This window comes from Chiloscyllium punctatum, chromosome 29 (assembly GCF_047496795.1).
Source record: "Chiloscyllium punctatum isolate Juve2018m chromosome 29, sChiPun1.3, whole genome shotgun sequence".
NCBI lineage: Eukaryota > Metazoa > Chordata > Chondrichthyes > Orectolobiformes > Hemiscylliidae > Chiloscyllium > Chiloscyllium punctatum.
In genome coordinates this window covers 64745283-64766637 of record NC_092767.1, presented here as the reverse complement: position 1 = coordinate 64766637, position 21355 = coordinate 64745283, and the positions used below count along the sequence as shown (strand labels likewise).

The window sequence follows — 21355 nt, the reverse complement described above, 5'->3', positions numbered from 1 at the left end:
CGAACATAATCCCAAAGTAAACTAGCCCCCGCCTGCTTGCTCCTGACCCAACTCCCTCCGAACCCAATCCAATTGTGGTGTCAGTCCCACTTTCCAGTCCAACGGGTACGTTGGTGCTTTCCCTCGTGGACATGTAATGTTTGCAACATAACGTTCCCACCAAATCAAGCAAGCATCCACACAAGAATTGTGCAATAATAGTTTGCATTTAATTTGGACAGTAGGTGATGCTCCTCTGATCATACACAGATAAACTCAGCAGTAACTGTAACTCGCTATATTCGGCCTTGGGGAGAACTGAACGAGTTTAAAAATAAAACACTGACATCGGATGCCTAAGGGTGGCAGTAAAACCTCAGAGAAAGCGGAATTCTTTTGCAGGTTGAAGACCAAAAGGTTTAAACAAAACAAGTCCCACATGACCATCATATCCTAACGGTACAGATATCAAAAAAACACCACGTGCAGACTGGATACTTGGTGACCCAACTCAGGATCAGTTCCCGGCACGGCCCGTAGAGCTCAGTAACGTTTTCCACTGCCAGAACCTCCCCAGCAGCATCTCGGCTCAGGACAGAGCAGGTCCAAGGACGTTCTTCAACATTGTGAACCAGACATTCCTCCCAATCCCAAACAAACAGAGAGAAAGAAACAACAGCACCCTCCTTTCCGCCACCCCCCCCGAACCAGCTTTCCCACCCACCCCACAGCCCGGAAACAGTCCCTTCCTCTCTATTAGACAATCATTTCGAGATGCCTGGCGTATTCGATGACTTGCTTGGCCAGTTCTGTGGATGGGATGGTCACCTCCTCTGGCTTCTGTTGCTGACTGATAAATGAGTAATAGTTGTCAGGACCCAGGAGCCAGCCACGCTGAGGGAGAAAGAGACACACAAACAGCCACAATGAGTAAGAGGGCTGACATCGTTCTGCATAGCGTACAACATCATCGATTGCAGAGATGACTCACTGGATCCAAATTGCTTGGAGGAGCGAAGACCATTTCAGCTTCTAATGGGAGATCATTGCAGACCTTACCCTTTTCATATCCACAGTCTCGTTCCAACAGCAGCTTACGTTGGTCTAGCCCTTTTTAAGTTAATAAAACATTCTGATTGACAACCTGGACTATTTCTTTGCACAGATCCTGCTCCACGGGCTTGTGAACGCCTGTTCAAAACTCCTCACAGCTCTGGGAGCAGTTTGAAACAAAACTGGGCAAGGTAGATTCGACAATGTTAACGCAGAAAGCCAAAGTCAAGCCAGTGGTAGGTTACAGGAAGTTATGATTTGGAGACGCTGGTCTTGGACTGGGGTGGAGAAAGTTAAAGATCACACAACACCAGGTTCTAGTCCAACAGGTTTAATTGGAAGCACTAGCTTTGGGAGTGCTGCTCCAAAACACCTTGAAAGGAGGGAATGCAAGAGGTTCAGGGCAAAGTAGATGGAAGTGAAACCACCAGAGAAACAACTGAAACTGGGGATGCTTAGGAGACAAAGACAGACCCTCAGACATCAAGGAGCTGGAGAATATTCGAGGGGGTGTAGAGTGAGGGGAAAGGAGGAGGAACACAAGGACAAGCATGGATTTGAAGGACAGGAACATTCAAATGGAGTACCTGCTTAAAGAGAAGAAGCTCAGTGAGCAAAGGGGTGATGGGCAAATGAGGTTTGGCAATGGGGGGGGGGGGGGTGGAGCGGGCGGAGAGGTAAGGACCGGGGAAAGATCAGCTCAACCTGTACTTTCACACAGACAAGACTGGGAGAGGGTGGTCAGAGGAGAGCTGGGAACAGTCAAGCCTAGAGGTGAGAAAGGCATGACTGAGGCCTTTGGCAGATGAGCTGTGGCATAGCATCTGGGGGATGGTGTTATTGAAAGCTTACTTCAGAGTCAAACTGACACAGACAAATCCGTTCTGCCTCAGCCAGCTGTCTGGGAAAGGGCCAGAGTAAGGAGACAGGGAATGCAGATTGTAGAGGGGCCAGGAGACAATGATGTGGGCCTTCCTAATATTTAGGTGATAAGAATTTCCTCAGTACAACCAGCGCTGAGTGTTGGATAGGAAGCTTGAGTCACGTCTGTGGAGGCATAAAGCAAGTGGGTGGGGACATTGAGCCGGTCTTCACAAAACACAAGTGAAAACTAAACAATATTTTGGAAAGATGCCTCCAAGAGACGACAAGAATCCTTGGGTGGCCCAAAGGTAATGTGGTGGGGAGGGTGCTGGGAACAGAAACAATGCCCTCATAATCATTAGGTAGATAAGAATGGACCCCATTGGGAACACCACCCCATTTAACTGCATGACAGTGAGATGCATCAGAAGTGGATGGCCAACCAAGGCTTACCAAATCATCAGGGGCATGGATAGGGTAAATAGGCAAAGTCTTTTCCCTGGGGTCGGGGAGTCCAGAGCTAGAGGGGCATAGGTTTAGGGTGAGAGGGGAAAGATATAAAAGAGACCTAAGGGGAAACTTTTTCACACAGAGGGTGGTACGTGTATGGAATGAGCTGCCAGAGGATGTGGTGGAGGCTGGTACAATTGTGACATTTAAGAGGCATTTGGATGGGTATATGAATAGGAAGGGTTTGGAGGGATATGGGCCGGGTTGGGATATCTGGTCAGCATGGACGGGTTGGACCGAAAGGTCTGTTTCCGTGCTGTACATCTCTATGACTCTATGAGGTGACAAGGCTCACACAGATTGATTGCAACCAGAGTTAAGCTCTCAATCACATGCCATGTCATTTGTAATTTCAAACAGGGCAATTTCACTATGGGACACCTGACAGGAGAGATTCAAACACATGCCTTCCAGGAAAAGTGCACAGATGTGGGAGGTGATGACAAACTCGTGGGCTTTGACAAAGAGAGGATGGCAACAGTGTGCAAGGACAAAGGGTGTAGTGATCACAGAGGTCAGAATAGAACAGGAGTTACCCGATTGGTGCTGTTAACCTGGTCCAATCAGGGAGTCCTGGCTAGAGAGAAACAGGAGGATCCCCCTCCAACTCTATTTTGATTTAGTCCCTACCCTCCCCTTCACTGTTTGATCACACAGCATTGCCCTTTGATGTGAAGGGCACTGCTTGTCACTGGCCACTCGGGTGTTTCCTATCTTCCTGGTGGTGGAAATCGAAGATTCGTGCACCTTGTGTCTCTCACTGTGTCTCACACCTGCACACACACAACAGGGGGGCTGGGGGGAGAAATAAGCACTACCGCAGTTAGGCGGGAGTGTGGGGGGTAAAGAGAAAGAAAAACAAAAGAACTGGAGTGTCAGAGGTTCCAAAAAAAAATTTAAAAATACAAAAAACAGGAAGATCCTCATTTCCCTGAAAACTGGTTGAACAGTGGAGTTTGAGGTCTGGCTTTGCAACCCCTTTCTGCTGTAAATTGCTGTCTCTTGTATACGGCTGTTCAGGTTAACTGTGCGCTCGTAACTTGTGCTGGTTAGTAAAATAAACAGGAGTGTCAGAGGTTCTGTTCACTCAGAGCTGGCTCTGAGCTAGCTGGACCAGTGTCAGGTTACATGCATGGGTAAATAAAGGTCGACTTGCTGATGGGATACCGGCCTTTGCAGAGTTATTTCAGAGGGGCCAATTTTTTTATTAGGAAAAGAAAGCATGATGACATCATAAATAATTAAGGATCAGAGCTGAAGCGAGAGAATTACTAACAATACTAGCCAACAAGGAATGAGGGAGGGAGGGAAGACAGGTGGTTCGCAGTTTAATGGAGACACTTTTTCAGAATAAAAAAAAAGACACCAGTTCCTGGGGAAAAAGAATCCAGCACCCACTTCTCCCACACTCCAGGTCCTTTCACATCCTACCCAGTAGCACCCCTTTGCTCACCTCCCATTCTTAATAGTCTCGTGGTCTAACTGTGCTATCAAGCCCTTTAATATCCCACCCAGTCCAATTCCCATCCCTATCCAAAACATGGCTGTTCCCCACACAACCCTTCCTCCTACAAGGGAAAGAGTCCCAATACTTAGATTAGATTATATTCCCTACAGTGTGGAAACAGGCCATTCGGCCCAGCAAGTCCACACTGACCCTCCGAAGAGCAATCCACCCAGAACCATGCCCCGTATTGTACCTCTGACTAATGCACCTCACACTATGGGCAATTTAGCATGGCCAATTCACCCTGACCTGCACACCTTTGGACTGTGGGAGGAAACCGGAGCACCCAGAGGAAACCTACGCAGACACGGGGAGAATGTGCAAACTCCACACAGAGAGTCGCCTGAGGCTGGAGTCAAACCTGGGACCCTGGCGCTGTGAGGCAGCAGTGCTGCCCTATTCTATAGGAATGCTCCTGCTTTACACCAACAGGATTACATCAATTTTTACTATCAAGATTAAACCATTCCACCTCAGCTGCCTGTTGCAGTGTCCACTACCTGTGCACATGGGTGTCTCGGTGATATATTAAATGGGGATGGGTCCAGTACTTTGTAAAAAGAACACAGTGCCAATGTGACAGATGCACATTTCAGGAACTGTTCAATAAACAGACAGGGAGTTAAATGAAACCAACTGTAAAGGCCAATCCTTCTTTCCTCATTTTCCATACTCTAGTCTAATTTATCTCCCTTCCTCACCCTTTCATATACCACCTAGTCTGCTTGTCCCTCCACGTTAACACACAAGCACCAGCTCAACCATTTCCCAGTTAACAAAGCTCTCCATCTGGCTGTAGTCACCCTTTCGGGCTGCAGTTCATCTCAGACCAGTTTTCTGTGGCCGGGGTTGAGCCATTGAGACATTCAATCAGCACTCTGTTCAGTTCCAGTACAAATACTGATTGGCTCAGGAATATATCCCTCTCTTACGAACTAATAATCTTTGCAACATGCATGTGGGGAACCCTCAACATTGGAACCAGGCACTCAATGTTGCATTTGTCACCCACAGCCTGCAGTGCAGCTCTGTAGCAGTGAAGGAGAACAACAGATACCAACCTTCTTGGCGTACTCCGTCATCTTCTTGGGTGTGGTGAAAAACAGTGTCCTTGAAGCTTCATTGAATAATATATTCTCATAAGCCTTCTCAATGCAGCCGGCAATTTCATCCCTGAGATGAAAGAAAAGTTCATTAAAGGTGGACAGAAGAAACAAGAACATGGAACACCGATGTCACGGCACAGAGATAGGCCAGGAGGCACCTTGTGAAGTGGACATGAAGCTCCAACCCAGAGAGGTTGTGAGTGGGCAAAGGTCCAACAAATGGAGTTCGATTTAGATAGGAATGAGGTGCTGCATTTTTGGAAAGGCAAATCAGGGGCAGGACTTATACACTTCATGGTAAGGTCCCGGGGAGTGCTGTTGAGCAAAGAGACCTTGGCGTGCAGGCTCATAGTTCCTTGAAAGTGGAGTCACAGGTAGGTGGGATAGTGAAGGCGGTGTTTGGTATGCTGTCCTTTATTGGTCAGCGCATCGAGTACAGGAGTTGGGAGATCGGTTGCTGTACATGACATTGGTGAGGCCACTTTTGAAATACTGGTTCAACTCTGGTCTCCCTGCTATTGGAAAGATGTTGTGAAACTTGAAAAAGGGTTCAGAAAAGATTGACAAGGATGTTGGAGAGTCTCACCTACAGGGAGAGGCTGAACAGGCTGGGGCTGTTTTCCCTGGAGCGTCACAGGCTGAGGGGTGACCTTATAGAGGTTTATAAAATCATGAGGGGCATGGTTAGGGTGAATAGACAAGGTCTTTTCCTCACAATGGGGGAGTCCAGAACTAGAGGGCACAGATTTAAGGTGAAAGAGGAAAGATATAAAAGGGACCTGAGGGGCAGTTTTTTCACACAGAGGGTGGTACGTGTATGGAATGAGCTGCCAGAGGATGTGGTGGAGGCTGGTACAATTACAACATTTAAGAGGCATCTGGATGGGTATATGAATAGGAAGGGTTTGGAGGGATATGGGCCAAGTGCTGGCAAATGGGACTAGGTTAATTTAGGATATCTGGTCAGTATGGATGAGCTAGGCTGAAGGGTCTGTTTCTGTGCTGTTTGACTGACATTAAATGGAATTAGTGGAATGAATGCAAAATTGTCTGTTTTAGCAGGAAGAATAAAAAGGAAGCATATTATTAAAATGGTGAGTGATGTCAAGCTCTTCAGATAGAGGCACCTGGGTGTCGTACTGTATGAATTACAGAAGGTTAGCACACAGTCCAGCAAGTAATTAGGAAAGCCAATAGGTTAGAATTTATTGCAATTAGAAATTACACACCAAAGTAGGAGGTTATATTTCAGCATATTGGACACGGAGAGACCATATAACGGGGTCACCTTGTTTAAGGATGTAAATTCATTGCAAACAGTTCAGAGGTGGTTTACCAGACTGATAGCTGGAACGAGTGAACCATCTTAAGAGGCAAGTTGGACAGGTAAGGATTGTATTTCCTGGAGTCTGGAAAAGCAAAAGACAACTTCACTGAAACCTTAAGGGATCTCTTGACAAGATGGATGTGGAAAAGATGTTTTCTCCCGTGGGAAAATCTAAAACTAAAGATCATTCTAAAGACAAAGAGGCCGCCTGGTTAAGTCAGATGTTTCTGTCTCAGAGGGTGAGCAGGCATTGGGGAATTCAGTAGACAGTGGAAACAGACTCTCTTGAACGATTGTAGGTCGATTCTTGATAAGCGAGGGGGGTAGCAAAGAGGTTATTAGGGAATAGGAGGACACCTAATCCTCGTTGTCTACAGGGAAATCAGGGCATGGATCTGCAAGGAAGTGCAGATAGGACGACTGTGGGAATCCCTGACCCATGCAGGCAGGCCCCGAAGTGCTGTGCAATCCTTCGGAACCTGACAACGAGGGAAGAAAAGATTGCGCCTCAAACCACCCTTGTGGTTACTGCGGATTCACACAGAACAGCCAGCATCTTACTGACACAGAGCAGGCCGAGTGACCTACTCCTACGCCCAGACCGGTTGTACGTTTTAATGTGCACATGGGCACAGCTCTTCAAAATAATCAAACAAGGTGGCGAGGTTCCCACCGATACCTTGGCTCCCCAGGACCTTCACTACCGTTCGTATGTGCTTTACAGCTTGGAATTTGTCCAGCTGTATGTGTGCAGTGAATCTCAACAATTCTCTTCCAACGCACAGAGCAAGCTTCTCACGTTGAACGCAGCTCTATGATACATTACAGTGCCAACGAGTAAGGCACTGTAATAGATGAATGCGTGATACAAGCACTGCCTGGAGGCAAGTCCTTAGTTCATTGCCTGCTGAGGTTTCATGCTGAAGTGTTTCCTCTGAAACGTGGTATTGGTGCTTTGACATGTCCTGCCCCCGAGTGTGGAAGGCAAACAATACATGACTACCTACACCCGAGCCAGAATCAAATCCAGAGTGATGATGGTACTCATTCTGAACCACACAATTGCCATCCAGTCGCTTTAGTTAACTACACTAACTCACACTTTTGTGTGGCATCTACACACAGGCTGAACTTTAGATCCATTCTCCAACCTCACAGGATTCCAGCACAAGGAGGAGTCGAGTTTATGCAACTCAACAAAGGCCTTTTGAAATTAACATGCCCCGACGTTAACTCAGATGGTGGAACTTAAACTCTTGATAGCCATTTTGGGAAAATGGAAGAGAAAAGCTTCATGAACAGATCACAAAAAATGCCAATTCCATCTCTGTCGTTACAGATGCTGAATGTTTCCAGACAGTTATCCCTAGAGGAGAAAGTGAGGACTGCAGATTAAATTCCCTACAGTGTGGAAACAGGCCCTTCAGCCCAACAAGCCCACACTGTCCCTCCGAAGAGTTCCCACTCAGACCCATTTCCCTCCCCTATATTTACCCCTGACTAATGCACCTAACACTCTGGGCAATTTAACATGGCCAATTCACCCTGACATGGGCATTTTTGGGTCATGGGAGGAAGCCGGAGCACCCGGAGCAAACCCACACAGACACGGGGAGAACATGCAAATTCCACACAGAGAGTCGCCCGAGGCTGGAACTGAACCCAGGGGCCTGGTGCTGTGAGGCAGCAGTGCTAACCACTGAGCCACCGTGCACCGTGCTGCCCATAGATCAGAGTCGAAAGAGTGGTGCTGGAAAAGCACAGCTGGTCAGGCAGCATCCAAGATGCCAGACTCTCGACTCCGTTATCCTTAAAGCAAATGCAAGTGAGGATAGAGACAGTCAGAGTAAAACACTGAACCGAAAAGGTGCTACAAGGTGGAAGGGACACGACAGACGGTGAGAACAGAGACTGCCTTCAGGCCCCAATCTTCCCATTCATGACGGGTTCGAGCAGTGCACGGGACAGCACTCTGCAAGGAATTATGGTAAGGTGCCTTTATGAAGCACCTACCTTCACTAAGCTTCAATCTGGCCGACAGAAATCAAAAAGGTTCTCAGCATTTCCAGTTAAGAGTCACTGGCAGCTACAGCACAGCGGGACCATTTAACCTGCTGTCTCTTTGAAAGAGGAGTCACTCTTAATCCCATGTCACATCCTTTGCTCAGAACCTCACCTTCGAGTCTGACTCGTTTTGAATCATTATTGACAGAATCAGCTCCGATCACTTCTGTGAGCAGTGTTCCTGACAACTCTGGGCGCAAAATAATTTTCTTCATTGCCCTTCGCGATCTTTTGTTGATTTAAAACCCAAGATTAACGATGCCATTCCTAGAAAACTCTGCTGAAAAACCACTGAGGAAACCTTTAAACTGTCTCTACGCCAAGGAGGAACCCTCATCATACACAGAACGGGTCTGTTCTCTGGCTAAATATTGGAAAACCACTCGGAAAACATTCCAGGACAGACCTTGTACAGTTGCAGCAAGACATTAGTGAGGCCTCGCCTGGAGTACTGCGTACACAGTTTTGGTCCCTTTGAGAAGGGACGTAGTTGCAATAAAGGGTGATTCAGAGGAGGTTCATTAGATTCATTCCAGAGACAAGGGGTTTGCTTTATGATGAGAGATTGAGCTGTTGAGACCTACACTCTCTGGAATTTACAAGAATGCGAGGAGACCTAATTGAGGTATATTAGATGCTACCGGGAATTAACAAAATAGACGTCGAGAGGATGCTCCCCCTCCCGGGGCAATCCAGAACGAGAGGTTGTAGATTTAGGATAAGGGGTGACAGATTTCACAGACATCAGTAGAAATGAATTGCAGCGTCACAACTCTGTAAAATTCACGGTGGTAGATGCTGGGACATGGAGTAAATTGGAGGAGATCGACAGATATGTAATTAGCAACGAGTTGAAGGGTTATGGGTGTGAGCAGATGATCGTATCAAGTCGAGCAGCAGGTTTGAAGGGCAGAACTCCTGCCTCCTACTCCCAGTTCTTATGCTCTTAAGGCATGATACTGTAATTAAAATTATTAAATTACAATTAAAATCTGGAGTTAAGCTCAATTACCAGCAGCCATGGTAGGGTTTTTACTCAGGTCCATAGATTCTCAGCCCAGGCCTTTAGATTATTAGCCCAGTGACATAACCACAATGAAGGGCTTTTGCCCGAAACGTCGATTCTCCTGCTCCTCGGCTGCTGCCTGACCTGCTGTGCTTTGCCAGCGCCAGTCTCTTGACTCTGACCTCCAGCATCTGCAGGCCTCACTTTTGCTCTGTGACATAAGCACGACAGCCTCACCACCCCCCCCCCACCTCAGCACTGCTACCTCATGATTCCAGCAGCACTGCAATCACAACGCCAGTGAACCAGCCTCGCACCCACTGACTCCACTGCCTCGGGAAGGCAGCCAACATCATCAAAGACCCCTCCCACCCCGGTTAGAATCTCTTCCACCCTCTTCCGTCAGGCAGGAGTTTGTATACACATATGAACAGATTCAAGAGCAGCTTCCCTGCAGTTATCAGACTTTTAAATGGACCTCCTTAATGTTAGTGTATCTCAGCAGGGGCTGCATGCTGCACCCTGCTCTGCTACTCTGATGCACTTGGATAGTGCGGCCTGTCTGCAAAGCAAGACAGACAGCACCTTTCACTGCACCTTAGTACACGTGACAGTAATAAATCAAATCATTACTTTATAGTTATACGGTCTTGACGTTTGGACCATGAGGAATGTACCAAACGAAACAGTGCTTCCCCCCCCCAGGTGACGTGGGTTGGAACTCACCGAATGGTATCAAGCAGGATGTCAATGAAGAAGGTGTAGCTCTCTGCAGGAATGTTCCCCTTCGCCAGGAAGACCTTGTTGTAGCTGCCCTCCATTAGATACTGGAATAAAACAGGCAGGAACATTACACTCTCTCTTGGGGTTGCGGGGGGGGGGGGGGGGGGGGGGGGCGGCAACTTTTTACTGAAGCAGCCACTTCAAAGCATCAAGCCTTTTGGCACAGGGTCATACAGCACCTCGGGTCCAACCAGTCCATGCTGAACGCTTTCTCAAACTAAGCAACTAACATCAAACATTACAGCATAGTACAGGCCCTTCGGCCCTCGATGTTGCGCTGACCTGTGGAACCAATCTGAAGCCCACCTAACCTATACTATCCCATTCTCATCCAGGTCTATCCAATGACCACATAAGTGCCCTTAAAGTTGGCAAGTCTACTTCTGTTACAAGCCGGGCATTCCATGCCTCTACTACCCTGAGTAAAGAGCCTACCTCTGACATCTGTCAATTCAATCAACCCCTCAATTTAAAGCTATGCCCCCTCATACTCGCCATCACCATCTGAGGAAGAAGGCTCTCCCTGTCCACCCTATCTAACTCTGATTATATGTCACAATTAAGTCACCTCTCAAATTCTTGTCACCTGCCCTGCTCCTGGCCTATATCCATCCAAACTTTTCCTATTTATATAATTATCCAAAGGTCTTTTGAACATTGTAACTGTACCCACAACCACCCCTTCTTCAGGAAGGTCATTCCACATGCAAAACACCCTCTGAAAAAAAAAGGTTGCGCGCGCCCCCCCCAATGTCTTTGTTAAGTCTTTCTCCACTCACCGTAAAAATATCACCCCCCCAGCATTGAAATACTGTACCATGGGGGAAAAGACACTATTAACCCTGTGTATACCCCTCACAATTTTCATAAAGCTCTAAAAGATCACCTCTCAACCTCCTACACTTCACTGAACCTATCCAGCCATTCGTTCTAACTCAAACCTTCCATACCCAACAACATCTTGGTAAAGCTCTTCTGCCACGTCTGAGGATTTCACTGAATTCTGGATTAGGGTCTGAACACCAGCAGCAAATAACATGCAGAACGTCATTGAGGGCAGTGGTTCGCAAACTTTATTGATGGGTGGACTACTTAGGGGAGCAAAAGATACATCTCTGGATCACCTACTGGTCCAACCCCATCGCTTCACTTGTGTCAAGTCTGTGCCTTTATCCAATAAGGTTGCTGCTTGGTGCAATAGTGGCCTCAACGTCCCTGCCTACTCATAATAAACTCTGTCCCTACCCTCACTCAAGTCAGGCTAACATCTACCCCCTCCCCCCTTTGAAAATATTTAACAATCTGGCCTCTCTGGAAAGACAGTTGTACAGATTCCAAATCTTCAAATACAAACTCCTCTCTATTTTAAAATAGAAGACCCCGCTAGATTCCAAATTACGGCCCCTAGTTTAACCTCTCCCACAAGGGGGAACATCCTCTCAGCATTTGCGCTGCCAAAGATCTCCTGTTTCTGCCAAATCACCCCAAATCTGCTGGGCACAGGTACAGCAAATCTGATCTTTCGTCATATGATCCTCCGTCCCTCACTCACCCATCTGTCAGTCACGGGAACCTAAGTCAACGGGAACGCAGAGGAAGTACAAATATTTCGTTTCCTAAAATGTCATGATCCGTTAGGTACAAACCAAATCAATGATTCAAACATAAACCAAAAGACATTTACACCCTGAAAACATTAACGCAAAGAACTACAGAGGAACCTTGATTATCCAAAGGATATTGACGGGGAGTATTTTGTTCGGTTAATCTAATTCCTGATAATCGTATGCCGGATAACATAGTTTAGCCAAGCATCGGGACCTTGCGGCCTTGCTGGATAATCAAGCTTGCTCTGTATTTGAAAAAAATACATTATCTCGGATTGTGCCATCCAGCATCTGATATTTCCCACCAACTACCCTCAGCCATCACTGTCATTATTTAAGATGCCGACACGGTCATTCTGAAGTGATTGCCAAAGCAGCAGCTGAAGGTTACAGTGACTTCCCCCTCTGTGTTTACACAGAGGAGACTCAGCCTCTGCAAGCTCCAATCTACATCAAGGCACGTTTCCATTCGCTTCCTACTGCCTGCCATGTATTAACTGGTGGGTTCGCAACAATACATTTCTGGGGTATGGAGACAGTGCGGGAAGGCAGCATTCAGGTCAACCGAAAACCTGATTGAGCTGCCTCTGCTGTTCAATGGGCTGAACGGCCTCAACCCGATCTTACGCAAACTCCACACAGACTGTCACCAAAGGCTGGAATTGAAACCTGGCACCGTGCTAACAACTGAGTCACCGTGCCAAACATCTGGTCAGCATGGCCAAGTTGGAGTGTTCCTGTGGTGTACATCTCTATGACTGAGTGACTTCACGTGCTTTAGCTTTCAGAATTGCTTTGCTCTTTGGTCAAGCACTCTGCCTTGGACCTGACCTGGCCAGGCCCCGAGATGTGTTCAGATGACCAGGATCTGGCTACGCTGGGTTTCAGCCTCGCTTCCAGCAGCTTGCTTGCTTGCCTTTGCACCAAAGACAACAAACGCTGGCCATCCACGGGCACCCACAGTCCTGTCAGAGCGTCCTCACAGAAGAGGCATCGAAGCTTCGGCCTGATATACCCCCACACCCCCGCCACCCCGACCACGCGGACCTGCTCAAGCGAGACCGGGTGTTTGATGTAGACGTTTGTCTGGATGTCTCTGGCAGGCAGTCGCTCCAACTCAGTGTGGAACTCGGCCACACGATTCTGAGACAGAAGGAAGAGCAGGTTCAGACCCAGAAGCTGGTGCTTGTAGGCTGACTCCGGCAATTCATCCCTGCAACGGCAATAACAAAAAAAAGACTTCCATCAAATCCCCAGGCAGATGGGCATCAAGAACGCAGCACCTGCTGTAGGCTACCTTGGCATTGCGACGACATTGGTAATGCACCCACCGGATAAATGACCAAGGATCCAAACAGCCATTACAGCCGCTGGGGACCATAATTACACTGCTAAACAGCGGAACTCAGCTTTTATAGAAGGGCGGTAGAGAATTACAGATCGGTGAGTCTTGTGGACAGCAGGGGAACGCCTGGCGAAGATTCTAGAGGAGAGGATTAATCTCCACGCGGAGAGGCCAGGTTTGATCAGGGATACTCAGCACGGCTGTGCCAGAGGTCATACCCAACAAATCTGATTGAATTGGTCAAGGACGTGAACAGCTGTGTAGACGAGGGTCGGGCAGTTGGGATTTCAGCAAGTCCCACACGGGAGGCTGGAAAAGGCGGCAAAGGCACGTGGAATCCAGGGTAACGCGGCAAGGTAGACCCGAAATTGGTTTAGTGGTAGGAGTCAGGAGGTGATGCCGAAAGGCTGTTTGAGAGACTGGAGCAGATTGGCGCACCACAGGGATCGGTGCTGGGTCCCTTACTGCTTATGATACATATAAAAATGGTGTAGGAGGAGACATAGCAGGGGACAATAAGCAGGTTTGTGGATGGTGTGAAGTTTTGGCTGGGTGTTAAATAATGAGGAAGCAGGCCTGAGATTACAGGAGGATAGAAACGGATTGGTCAGGTGAGCAGATCATTGGCAATCACTGACATGCCCACTTCAGAACTGATAGGACTGCAGTGCAGCCACCATACTCCCCATCCCCTCACACTCCCAATGCTTGCTCCCCCTCCTCCACTGCCCCAGCATTGTCTGTACTTGTTCCCTTCAGTGTTTTGGGGTTTGGGAGATCAGATGTGATGGACATCATCGGGGTGTAAGGGATAATTAATAAGGTGGGATTGATACAAGAACACTAACTAGACCTCATACCCGACACGAACCCTGGAGCGGCACGGTGGCTCAGTGGTTAGCACTGCTGCCTCACAGTGACAGGATCTGGGTTCAATTCCTGCCTCTGTGTGGAGTTTGCACATTGTCCCCGTGTCTGTGTGGGTTTCCTCTGGGTGCTCTGGTTTCCTCCCACAGTCCAAAGATGTGCAGGTCAGGGTGGATTGGCCATGCTAAATTGCCCATAGTGTTAGGTGCATTAGTCAGAGGGAAATGGGTCTGGGTGGACTTTGTTGGGCCGAACAGCCTGTTTCCACACTGTAGGGAACCTAATCTAATATAATCAGTCCATTCCAGGGATAAATCTGGTAAATATCTCCTCTCCACCAACCCGAGTCACGCTCTGCATCATCATTAACAGCTCAACTAGACCACCATTTCATCCTCTACATTCAAGTCAATCCAATTCTGGCCTTCACAACCCGGGCCCCACAGTGTAACCCATTCAGACCGCAGTGCCGTTCAGCGTCACCTACTTGTAGTCGAAGTAATAACACTTGAGCTGTGCCATGTAACGTTCAAACGATGGGATATCCTTCTTCAGGATGCTCCATTGAGCTCCAATCTCCAAAACGTCCCCTTTAGCAGAAAAGAAGAATAAAAGTCACTCAGACACAAGTTCTGTTTCATAACCAAGGGAGTCATAGAGAAATGAGAACCCCAGAAGCACTGCTCGTCTGCTCAGCCCCCCCGGATAGTCACACCATACACCCAGATCCACACTACATGGCAGCACGATAAAAAACATTCACGGGCTGACTCATTTACAGGGGCATTTACGGTGGACAGCTAAATAGAGAATGTTCAAATATACAAAACTAATCCGAGAATGTTAAGGAATATTGTATTATGTGCACTGGTGATGCACCATGGTGTCACTACACATGCTAGTCTAACTACAACCCACATTCAGGGGAAATCTTGTTTTAAACCTTCCTATTAACTAGAAGAACTTGAATATTCAATTAAAAACAGTGCTATTCAGACTTTGTTTTGGGTCTGGCATTCATCAGGACACAATGGGCATTACGGTGGCTCAGTGGTTAGCACTGCTGCCTCACAGTACCATGGTCCCAGGTTCAATTCCAGCCTTGGGCGACTGTCTGTGTGGAGTTTGCACATTCTCCCCACGACTATTTCAGATGGCAGTTAAGAGTCAACAGTGCTGCTGTGGATTTGAACTCATGCCGGTGAGATTTTATCTCCTGAAAGGCAGGAGTGAACCAGAGGGGTTTCTTTCACAACTGCCCATAACTGTTTTAGAACATAGAACATAGAAAAATACAGCGCAGTACAGGCCCTTCGGCCCTCGATGTTGCGCCGACCGAAGCCTACCTAACCTACACTAGCCCACTATCCTCCATATGCCTATCCAATGCCCGCTTAAATGACCATAAAGAGGGAGAGTCCACCACTGCTACTGGCAGGGCATTCCATGAACTCACAACCCGCTGAGTAAAAAATCTACCCCTAACATCTGTCCTATACCTACCACCCCTTAATTTAAAGCTGTGTCCCCTAGTAACAGTTGACTCCATACGCGGAAAAAGGTTCTCACTGTCAACCCTATCTAAACCCCTAATCATCTTGTACACGATTCAATTCCATATTTTTTATTCAGTGAATTTAAATGTCACCACCTGATACTGTGAGATTCGAAACCACAGCCCGGATTTTCCAATGGCCCAGACCGTGGTTTCGCAGCTGCACAATGGGATCCCTGCAGAATTCCCCATTGTTGTAGACTCCAAAGGAACCGTGTGCTAATCTACTAATGCTTGGAACCCTCCAAAAATCTCCTTTAAAATCTGCAAACTTGGAGGGTTCTGCTGCAGGTAAATAAAACGTTACTGAAGAAATGTTAAGACAATTAAAAATCTAGTTTAACTCCCGAGGTAGCCACTAAACCAACCGATCATCTCTCAACTAAACATCACCAGTACATCCTACACCTCAATCTGGCCTTAACAGGAGCTGTGGTGCTGGAAAAGCACAGGCGGTCAGACAGCACCTGAGGAGCAGGAGAGTCGACGTTTCGAGCATAAGCCTTTCATCAGGAAGATTCTCCTGGTTGTTTATAACCTTACTGCAAAGCCTCTTCCCAAGGGTGCCCACCTCGAAGAAGTTCTCTTCCTCCCCACGTCCCTGACGACGGGCTTATTCTCGAAACAGTGACTCCCCTGCCCCTCGGATGTTGCCTGACGGCTGTGCTTTTCCAGCATCACACGTTTTGATTCCGACCTCCTGCATCTGCAGTCCCGACTTTCTCCTACAGCAGGAGCTGTCAAAGTGGCCGTTGAACTTGCAGATCACGGATCGTAACAGTTTACTGCGACACAGCCAGTCCTGCGGGTTCTGGGATTGAAATCGCCCGTCAAGAGACACGGAGCTCTTTCTGAACAACACTGGAGTGGACCGACTCATCGCCAAGCCTCAGAACATCAGCCTAGGCGTCTGGATTACTCATCGCGTGACATCGCTTTGTCACTCCCAGGGCAATTCCAAATTGCAGTGATTGGATTTCAGGCCATTGCCCTCCAAACAAAATCGCTAAACATGACGCACCCTGCAGTTCTACAAGTCACAATCATGGTTACCCGATCGTGTTAGGCAAAACGTTTGGGTCAAACACCAAGGCCACTCACTTGGGTCCAGACATTTAAGACAGAGCAACTTTGAACACCTTATGGTCAAAAAGTTATCAATGCTTTGGAGGACGTAGGCAAGTTGGTAAAAGCTGTTGGTAACCATTTGACCCCACAGCAAGTGAAAAGACTAAACAATACAGTCTGAGGAAAGAGGGAGGGATGGGTTTGTTCAGAAACAAAGTCAGTAAGATTCTCGACCCTCCCCAAAACAAAAGCCAGGAGAGACATTATAAAACACACATTAGCCCAGTGCTTTCTCAACTCCGCACACTAGCTCAAATGTAAACGCTATGCAGCGGTTTATAAACTACAGGAAAAAGCAAACTAATTACATGCCACCAAAAGGGAAAGAAAGGAAAACTGTTTGCTCAAAATTGCAAAAAAGTCTTTTCTATGTGGCACGGTGGCTCAGTGGTTAGCATTGCTGCCTCACAGCATTAGGGACCTGGGTTTGATTTCTGCCTCAGGCCGCGTTGGTTTCCTCCCACAATCTAAAGCAGCGCAGGTCAGGTGAACTGGCCGTGCTAAATTTCCCATAGCGTGAGGCGCATTAGTCAGGGGTAAATATGGGGAATGGGTCTGGGTGGATCACACTTCGGAGGGTCGGTGTGGACTTGTTGGGCCGAAGGGCCTGTTTCCACACTGTAGGGAATCTAAGCTAATTTACACAAACTGAAAGGAAGAAAACCATCATGTATCAGGGTGAATTTTTAATTGTCTTAACATTTCTTCAGTAACATTTTATTTACCTGCAGCAGAACCCTCCAAGTTTGCAGATTTTAAAGGAGGTTTTTGGAGGGTTCCAAGCATTAGTACGATTGGAGTCTGCAACAATGGGGATTCTGCAGGGATCACATCAAAAGCAAAAATATCTTTCTTTTGTATGAGGAGTCATATTGGACACGAACTGTTTTGCACATCACAGATACTGTCTGACACAGAGTTTCTCCAGCACTTGGTCTTATTGTACATTTTTTTGGAAATTTAGCTCTGCAGGGGGTCACTGTGCCAGGTCAACGATACTCACGGGCTAGAATGAGTTGCCGCTTGGTTAGCTTGGAGCCTGATGTGGGTAGGAAGTTCAGTTCCAGCAGAGCCACCTGAAATGGGAAGTGTGTCAGATCAGGGGTGAAGAGAGCTGGAGAGAGCATGTGATTGGGGGAAGGGAACATTGGCATCATGACCAAACCACTCGTTACTGTCAATGACCACCTACCATAACCAGCGTGAGGATAGCTGCAGTACCCAGCAGCTCAGAGACAAACTGGGGCAAAGGGGATCCCCACATCAGGATTGGGAAGAGGGCAGTGGGTGGGTATAGGATTTGAAGTCCCCCCCCACTCATGTCCCTCTTGTCAATCCAGCCCCCCCAAATGCACTGGGCTCCCTCTTTCACGATTCTCTTGTCTTTTTCCACCAACCACCTCTCACCCTCAGGGTCTCTCCCTGCCGCCTCACCCATCCCCAGGCTCACCCTCCCCCACCTCCTGCAGGGTCAATCCCCGTCCCACCCACACCCCCAGGGTGTCTCTTCCACCCCCCACCCCAGTGTCTGTTTATCTACCCACAGACCCAGGGTCAGCCTCTCCCATCGCCAGCCCCCGCGGTGTGTCTGCCCCCACCCCCTGGGATCTCTCGGTCCCCATCCCCACCCCTAGGGTCTCTCCGTCCTCTCTCTACCCCCCCCTTTCCCCACCCCACCCCACCCCAGGTCTCTGTGTCCCTACCCCGAGTGAACCTCTGTTCAACTTCCCCCACCCCTTGGGGTCTCTGTGTACGTCTCTCTCTCATTTGCCCCCTCCCCTTCAGTTTCCCGGTATCTGTCTGCTGTCCGTGTGTGTCCCTCCCCCCCAGGGGGGAGGTGTCTCTCACTATGTCTCCCCCGGGGGTGGGGGTCACTCTCTCTCTCTCCCCCTGGGGGTGGGGGTCTCTCTCTCTCTCTCCCCCCAGGGGTGGGGGTCTCTCTCTCCATATGGGGGTGGGGGTCTCTCTCCCCCCCCGGGGGTGGGGGTCCCCCTCTCTCTCCCCCCCCGGGGGTGGGGGGGGGGGTCCCCCTCTCTCTCCCCCCCCGGGGGTGGGGGGGGGTCCCCCTCTCTCTCCCCCCCCGGGGGTGGGGGGGGGGGGGTCCCCCTCTCTCTCCCCCCCCCGGGGGTGGGGGGGGGGTCCCCCTCTCTCTCCCCCCCCCGGGGGTGGGGGGGGGGTCCCCCTCTCTCTCCCCCCCCGGGGGTGGGGGTCTCTCTCTCCCCCCGGGGGTGGGGGTCTCTCTCTCTCTCTCTCTCTCCCCCCCGGGGGGGGGGGGTCCCCCTCTCTCTCTCCCCCCGGGGGTGGGGGTCCCCCCCCTCTCTCTCCCCCCCCGGGGGGGGGGGGTCCCCCTCTCTCTCTCCCCCCGGGGGTGGGGGTCCCCCCCCTCTCTCTCCCCCCGGGGGTGGGGGTCTCTCTCTCCCCGGGGGTGGGGGTCTCTCTCTCTCTCTCTCTCCCCGGGGGTGGGGGGTCTCTCTCTCTCTCTCTCCCCGGGGGTGGGGGTCTCTCTCTCTCTCTCTCCCCCCCCGGGGGTGGGGGTCTCTCTGTCCCCCCCCCCCGGGGGTGGGGGTCTCTCTCTCTCTCTCTCTCCCCGGGGGTGGGGGTCCCCCCTCTCTCCCCCCCCGGGGGTGGGGGTCCCCCTCTCTCTCTCTCCCCCCGGGGGTGGGGGTCCCCCTCTCTCCCCCCCCGGGGGGTGGGGGTTCTCTCTCTCTCTCTCTCTCTCTCTCTCCCCCCGGGGGTGGGGGTGGGGGTCTCTCTCTCCCTCTCTCCCCCCCGGGGGTGGGGGTCTCTCTCTCTCTCCCCCCGGGGGTGGGGGTCTCTCTCTCTCTCCCCCCCGGGGGTGGGGGTCTCTCTCTGTCCCCCCCCCGGGGGTGGGGGTCTCTCTCTGTCCCCCCCCCGGGGGTGGGGGTCTCTCTCTCTCTCTCCCCCCGGGGGTGGGGGTCTCTCTCTCTCTCTCCCCCCGGGGGTGGGGGTCTCTCTCTGTCCCCCCCCCGGGGGTGGGGGTCTCTCTCTCTCTCCCCCCGGGGGTGGGGGTCTCTCTCTGTCCCCCCCCCGGGGGTGGGGGTCTCTCTGTCCCCCCCCGGGGGTGGGGGTCTCTCTGTCCCCCCGGGGGTGGGGGTCTCTCTGTCCCCCCGGGGGTGGGGGTCTCTCTCTGTCCCCCCCCCCGGGGGTGGGGGGTCTCTCTGTCCCCCCGGGGGTGGGGGTCTCTCTCTCTCTGTCCCCCCCCGGGGGTGGGGGTCTCTCTCTCTCTCCCCCCGGGGGTGGGGGTCTCTCTCTCTGTCCCCCCCCGGGGGTGGGGGTCTCTCTCTCTCTCTCTCCCCGGGGGTGGGGGTCTCTCTCTCTCTCCCCCCGGGGGTGGGGGTCTCTCTCTCTGTCCCCCCCCCGGGGGTGGGGGTCTCTCTCTCTCTCTCTCCCCGGGGGTGGGGGTCTCTCTCTCTCTCTCTCCCCGGGGGTGGGGGTCTCTCTCTCTCTCTCCCCCCGGGGGTGGGGGTCTCTCTCTCTGTCCCCCCCCGGGGGTGGGGGTCTCTCTGTCCCCCCACCTTCAGTTTCCCGAGCAGCTCCTCGCACTTGCGGAGGTTCGGGTTCTTGCGGCTCCATTCACTGCGGAGCTGCTCCAACATGGAGACCGCCTGCTCCAGGGGCCCGGCCATGGTGACTCCGCAACTCACTGACGGCAATCTCCCAGGGCAACCGCCCGCTTCACGACACCGCCTCACCGGACCTGACGTCAGCGCGCCGGCCGGCCGGGCGGGCGGCTACCAACCCCGCCATCTTGGAAGGGCTCCCGCTCTTAAAAGGGTCAGACATGGAACTGGTGGGGCCCACACACACACCCTCCCAGGAATGACCCCCCCCCCCACCCTCCCAGGAATGACCCCCCCCCCCCCACACCCTCCCAGGAATGACCCCCCCCCTCACACACACACCCTCCCAGGAATGACCCCCCCCCCCCCACACACCCTCTCCCAGGAATGACCCCACCCCCCACACCCTCCCAGGAATGACCCCACCCCCACACCCTCCCAGGAATGACCCCCCACCCACACACACACACCCTCCCAGGAATGACCCCCCACCCACACACACACACCCTCCCAGGAATGACCCCCCCCCCCACACACCCTCCCAGGAATGACCCCCCCCCACACACCCTCCCAGGAATGTCCCCCCCCCACACACACCCCTCACAGGAATGTCCCCCCCCCACACACACACCCTCCCAGGAATGCCCCCCTCCCACACACACACTCCCAGGAATGACCCCACCCCCCCACACACCCCTCTCCCAGGAATGACCCCCCCCACACACACACACCCTCCCAGGAATGACCCCCCCCTCACACACACACACACCCTCCCAGGAATGACCCCCCCCCCACACACACACACTCCCAGGAATTCCCCCCCCACACACACCCTCCCAGGAATGACCCCCCCCCACACACAAACCCTCCCAGGAATGACCCCCCCCCCACACACACCCTCCCAGGAATGACCCCCCCCCACACACACACCCTCCCAGGAATGACCCCCCCCACACCCACACACCCTCCCAGGAATGACCCCCCCCCCCCACCCACACACCCTCCCAGGAATGACCCCCCCCCCCCACCCACACACCCTCCCAGGAATGACCCCACCCCCACACCCTCCCAGG

The 21355-nt window shown here is 51.2% G+C and overlaps 1 protein-coding gene across 1 annotated transcript; it reads right to left on the bottom strand.

Annotated features, from left to right (window-relative positions):
* Positions 1-687: 687 nt before the first annotated feature.
* Positions 688-20405, bottom strand: psmd8 (proteasome 26S subunit, non-ATPase 8). Its single transcript, XM_072549263.1, has 7 exons — positions 20238-20405; positions 17705-17777; positions 14506-14608; positions 12854-13019; positions 10143-10243; positions 4975-5086; positions 688-873 (listed from the first exon to the last, which is right to left on the bottom strand). Exons 1-7 carry the CDS (start codon positions 20346-20348, stop codon positions 736-738), a joined length of 804 nt encoding a protein of 267 aa, XP_072405364.1. The 5' UTR covers positions 20349-20405; the 3' UTR covers positions 688-735.
* Positions 20406-21355: the final 950 nt, after the last annotated feature.

Excerpts from the sequence above, each read along its gene's own strand:
- psmd8 (XM_072549263.1), bottom strand. The coding sequence starts at position 20,348 with ATGGCCGGGCCCCTGGAGCAGGCGGTCTCCATGTTGGAGCAGCTCCGC. Across the intron at positions 17,778-20,237 it reads AGCTGCTCGGGAAACTGAAG|GTGGCTCTGCTGGAACTGAA; the intron begins GTGGGGGGACAG and ends TTCCCATTTCAG. Across the intron at positions 5,087-10,142 it reads ATCCTGCTTGATACCATTCG|GGATGAAATTGCCGGCTGCA; the intron begins GTGAGTTCCAAC and ends CTTTCATCTCAG.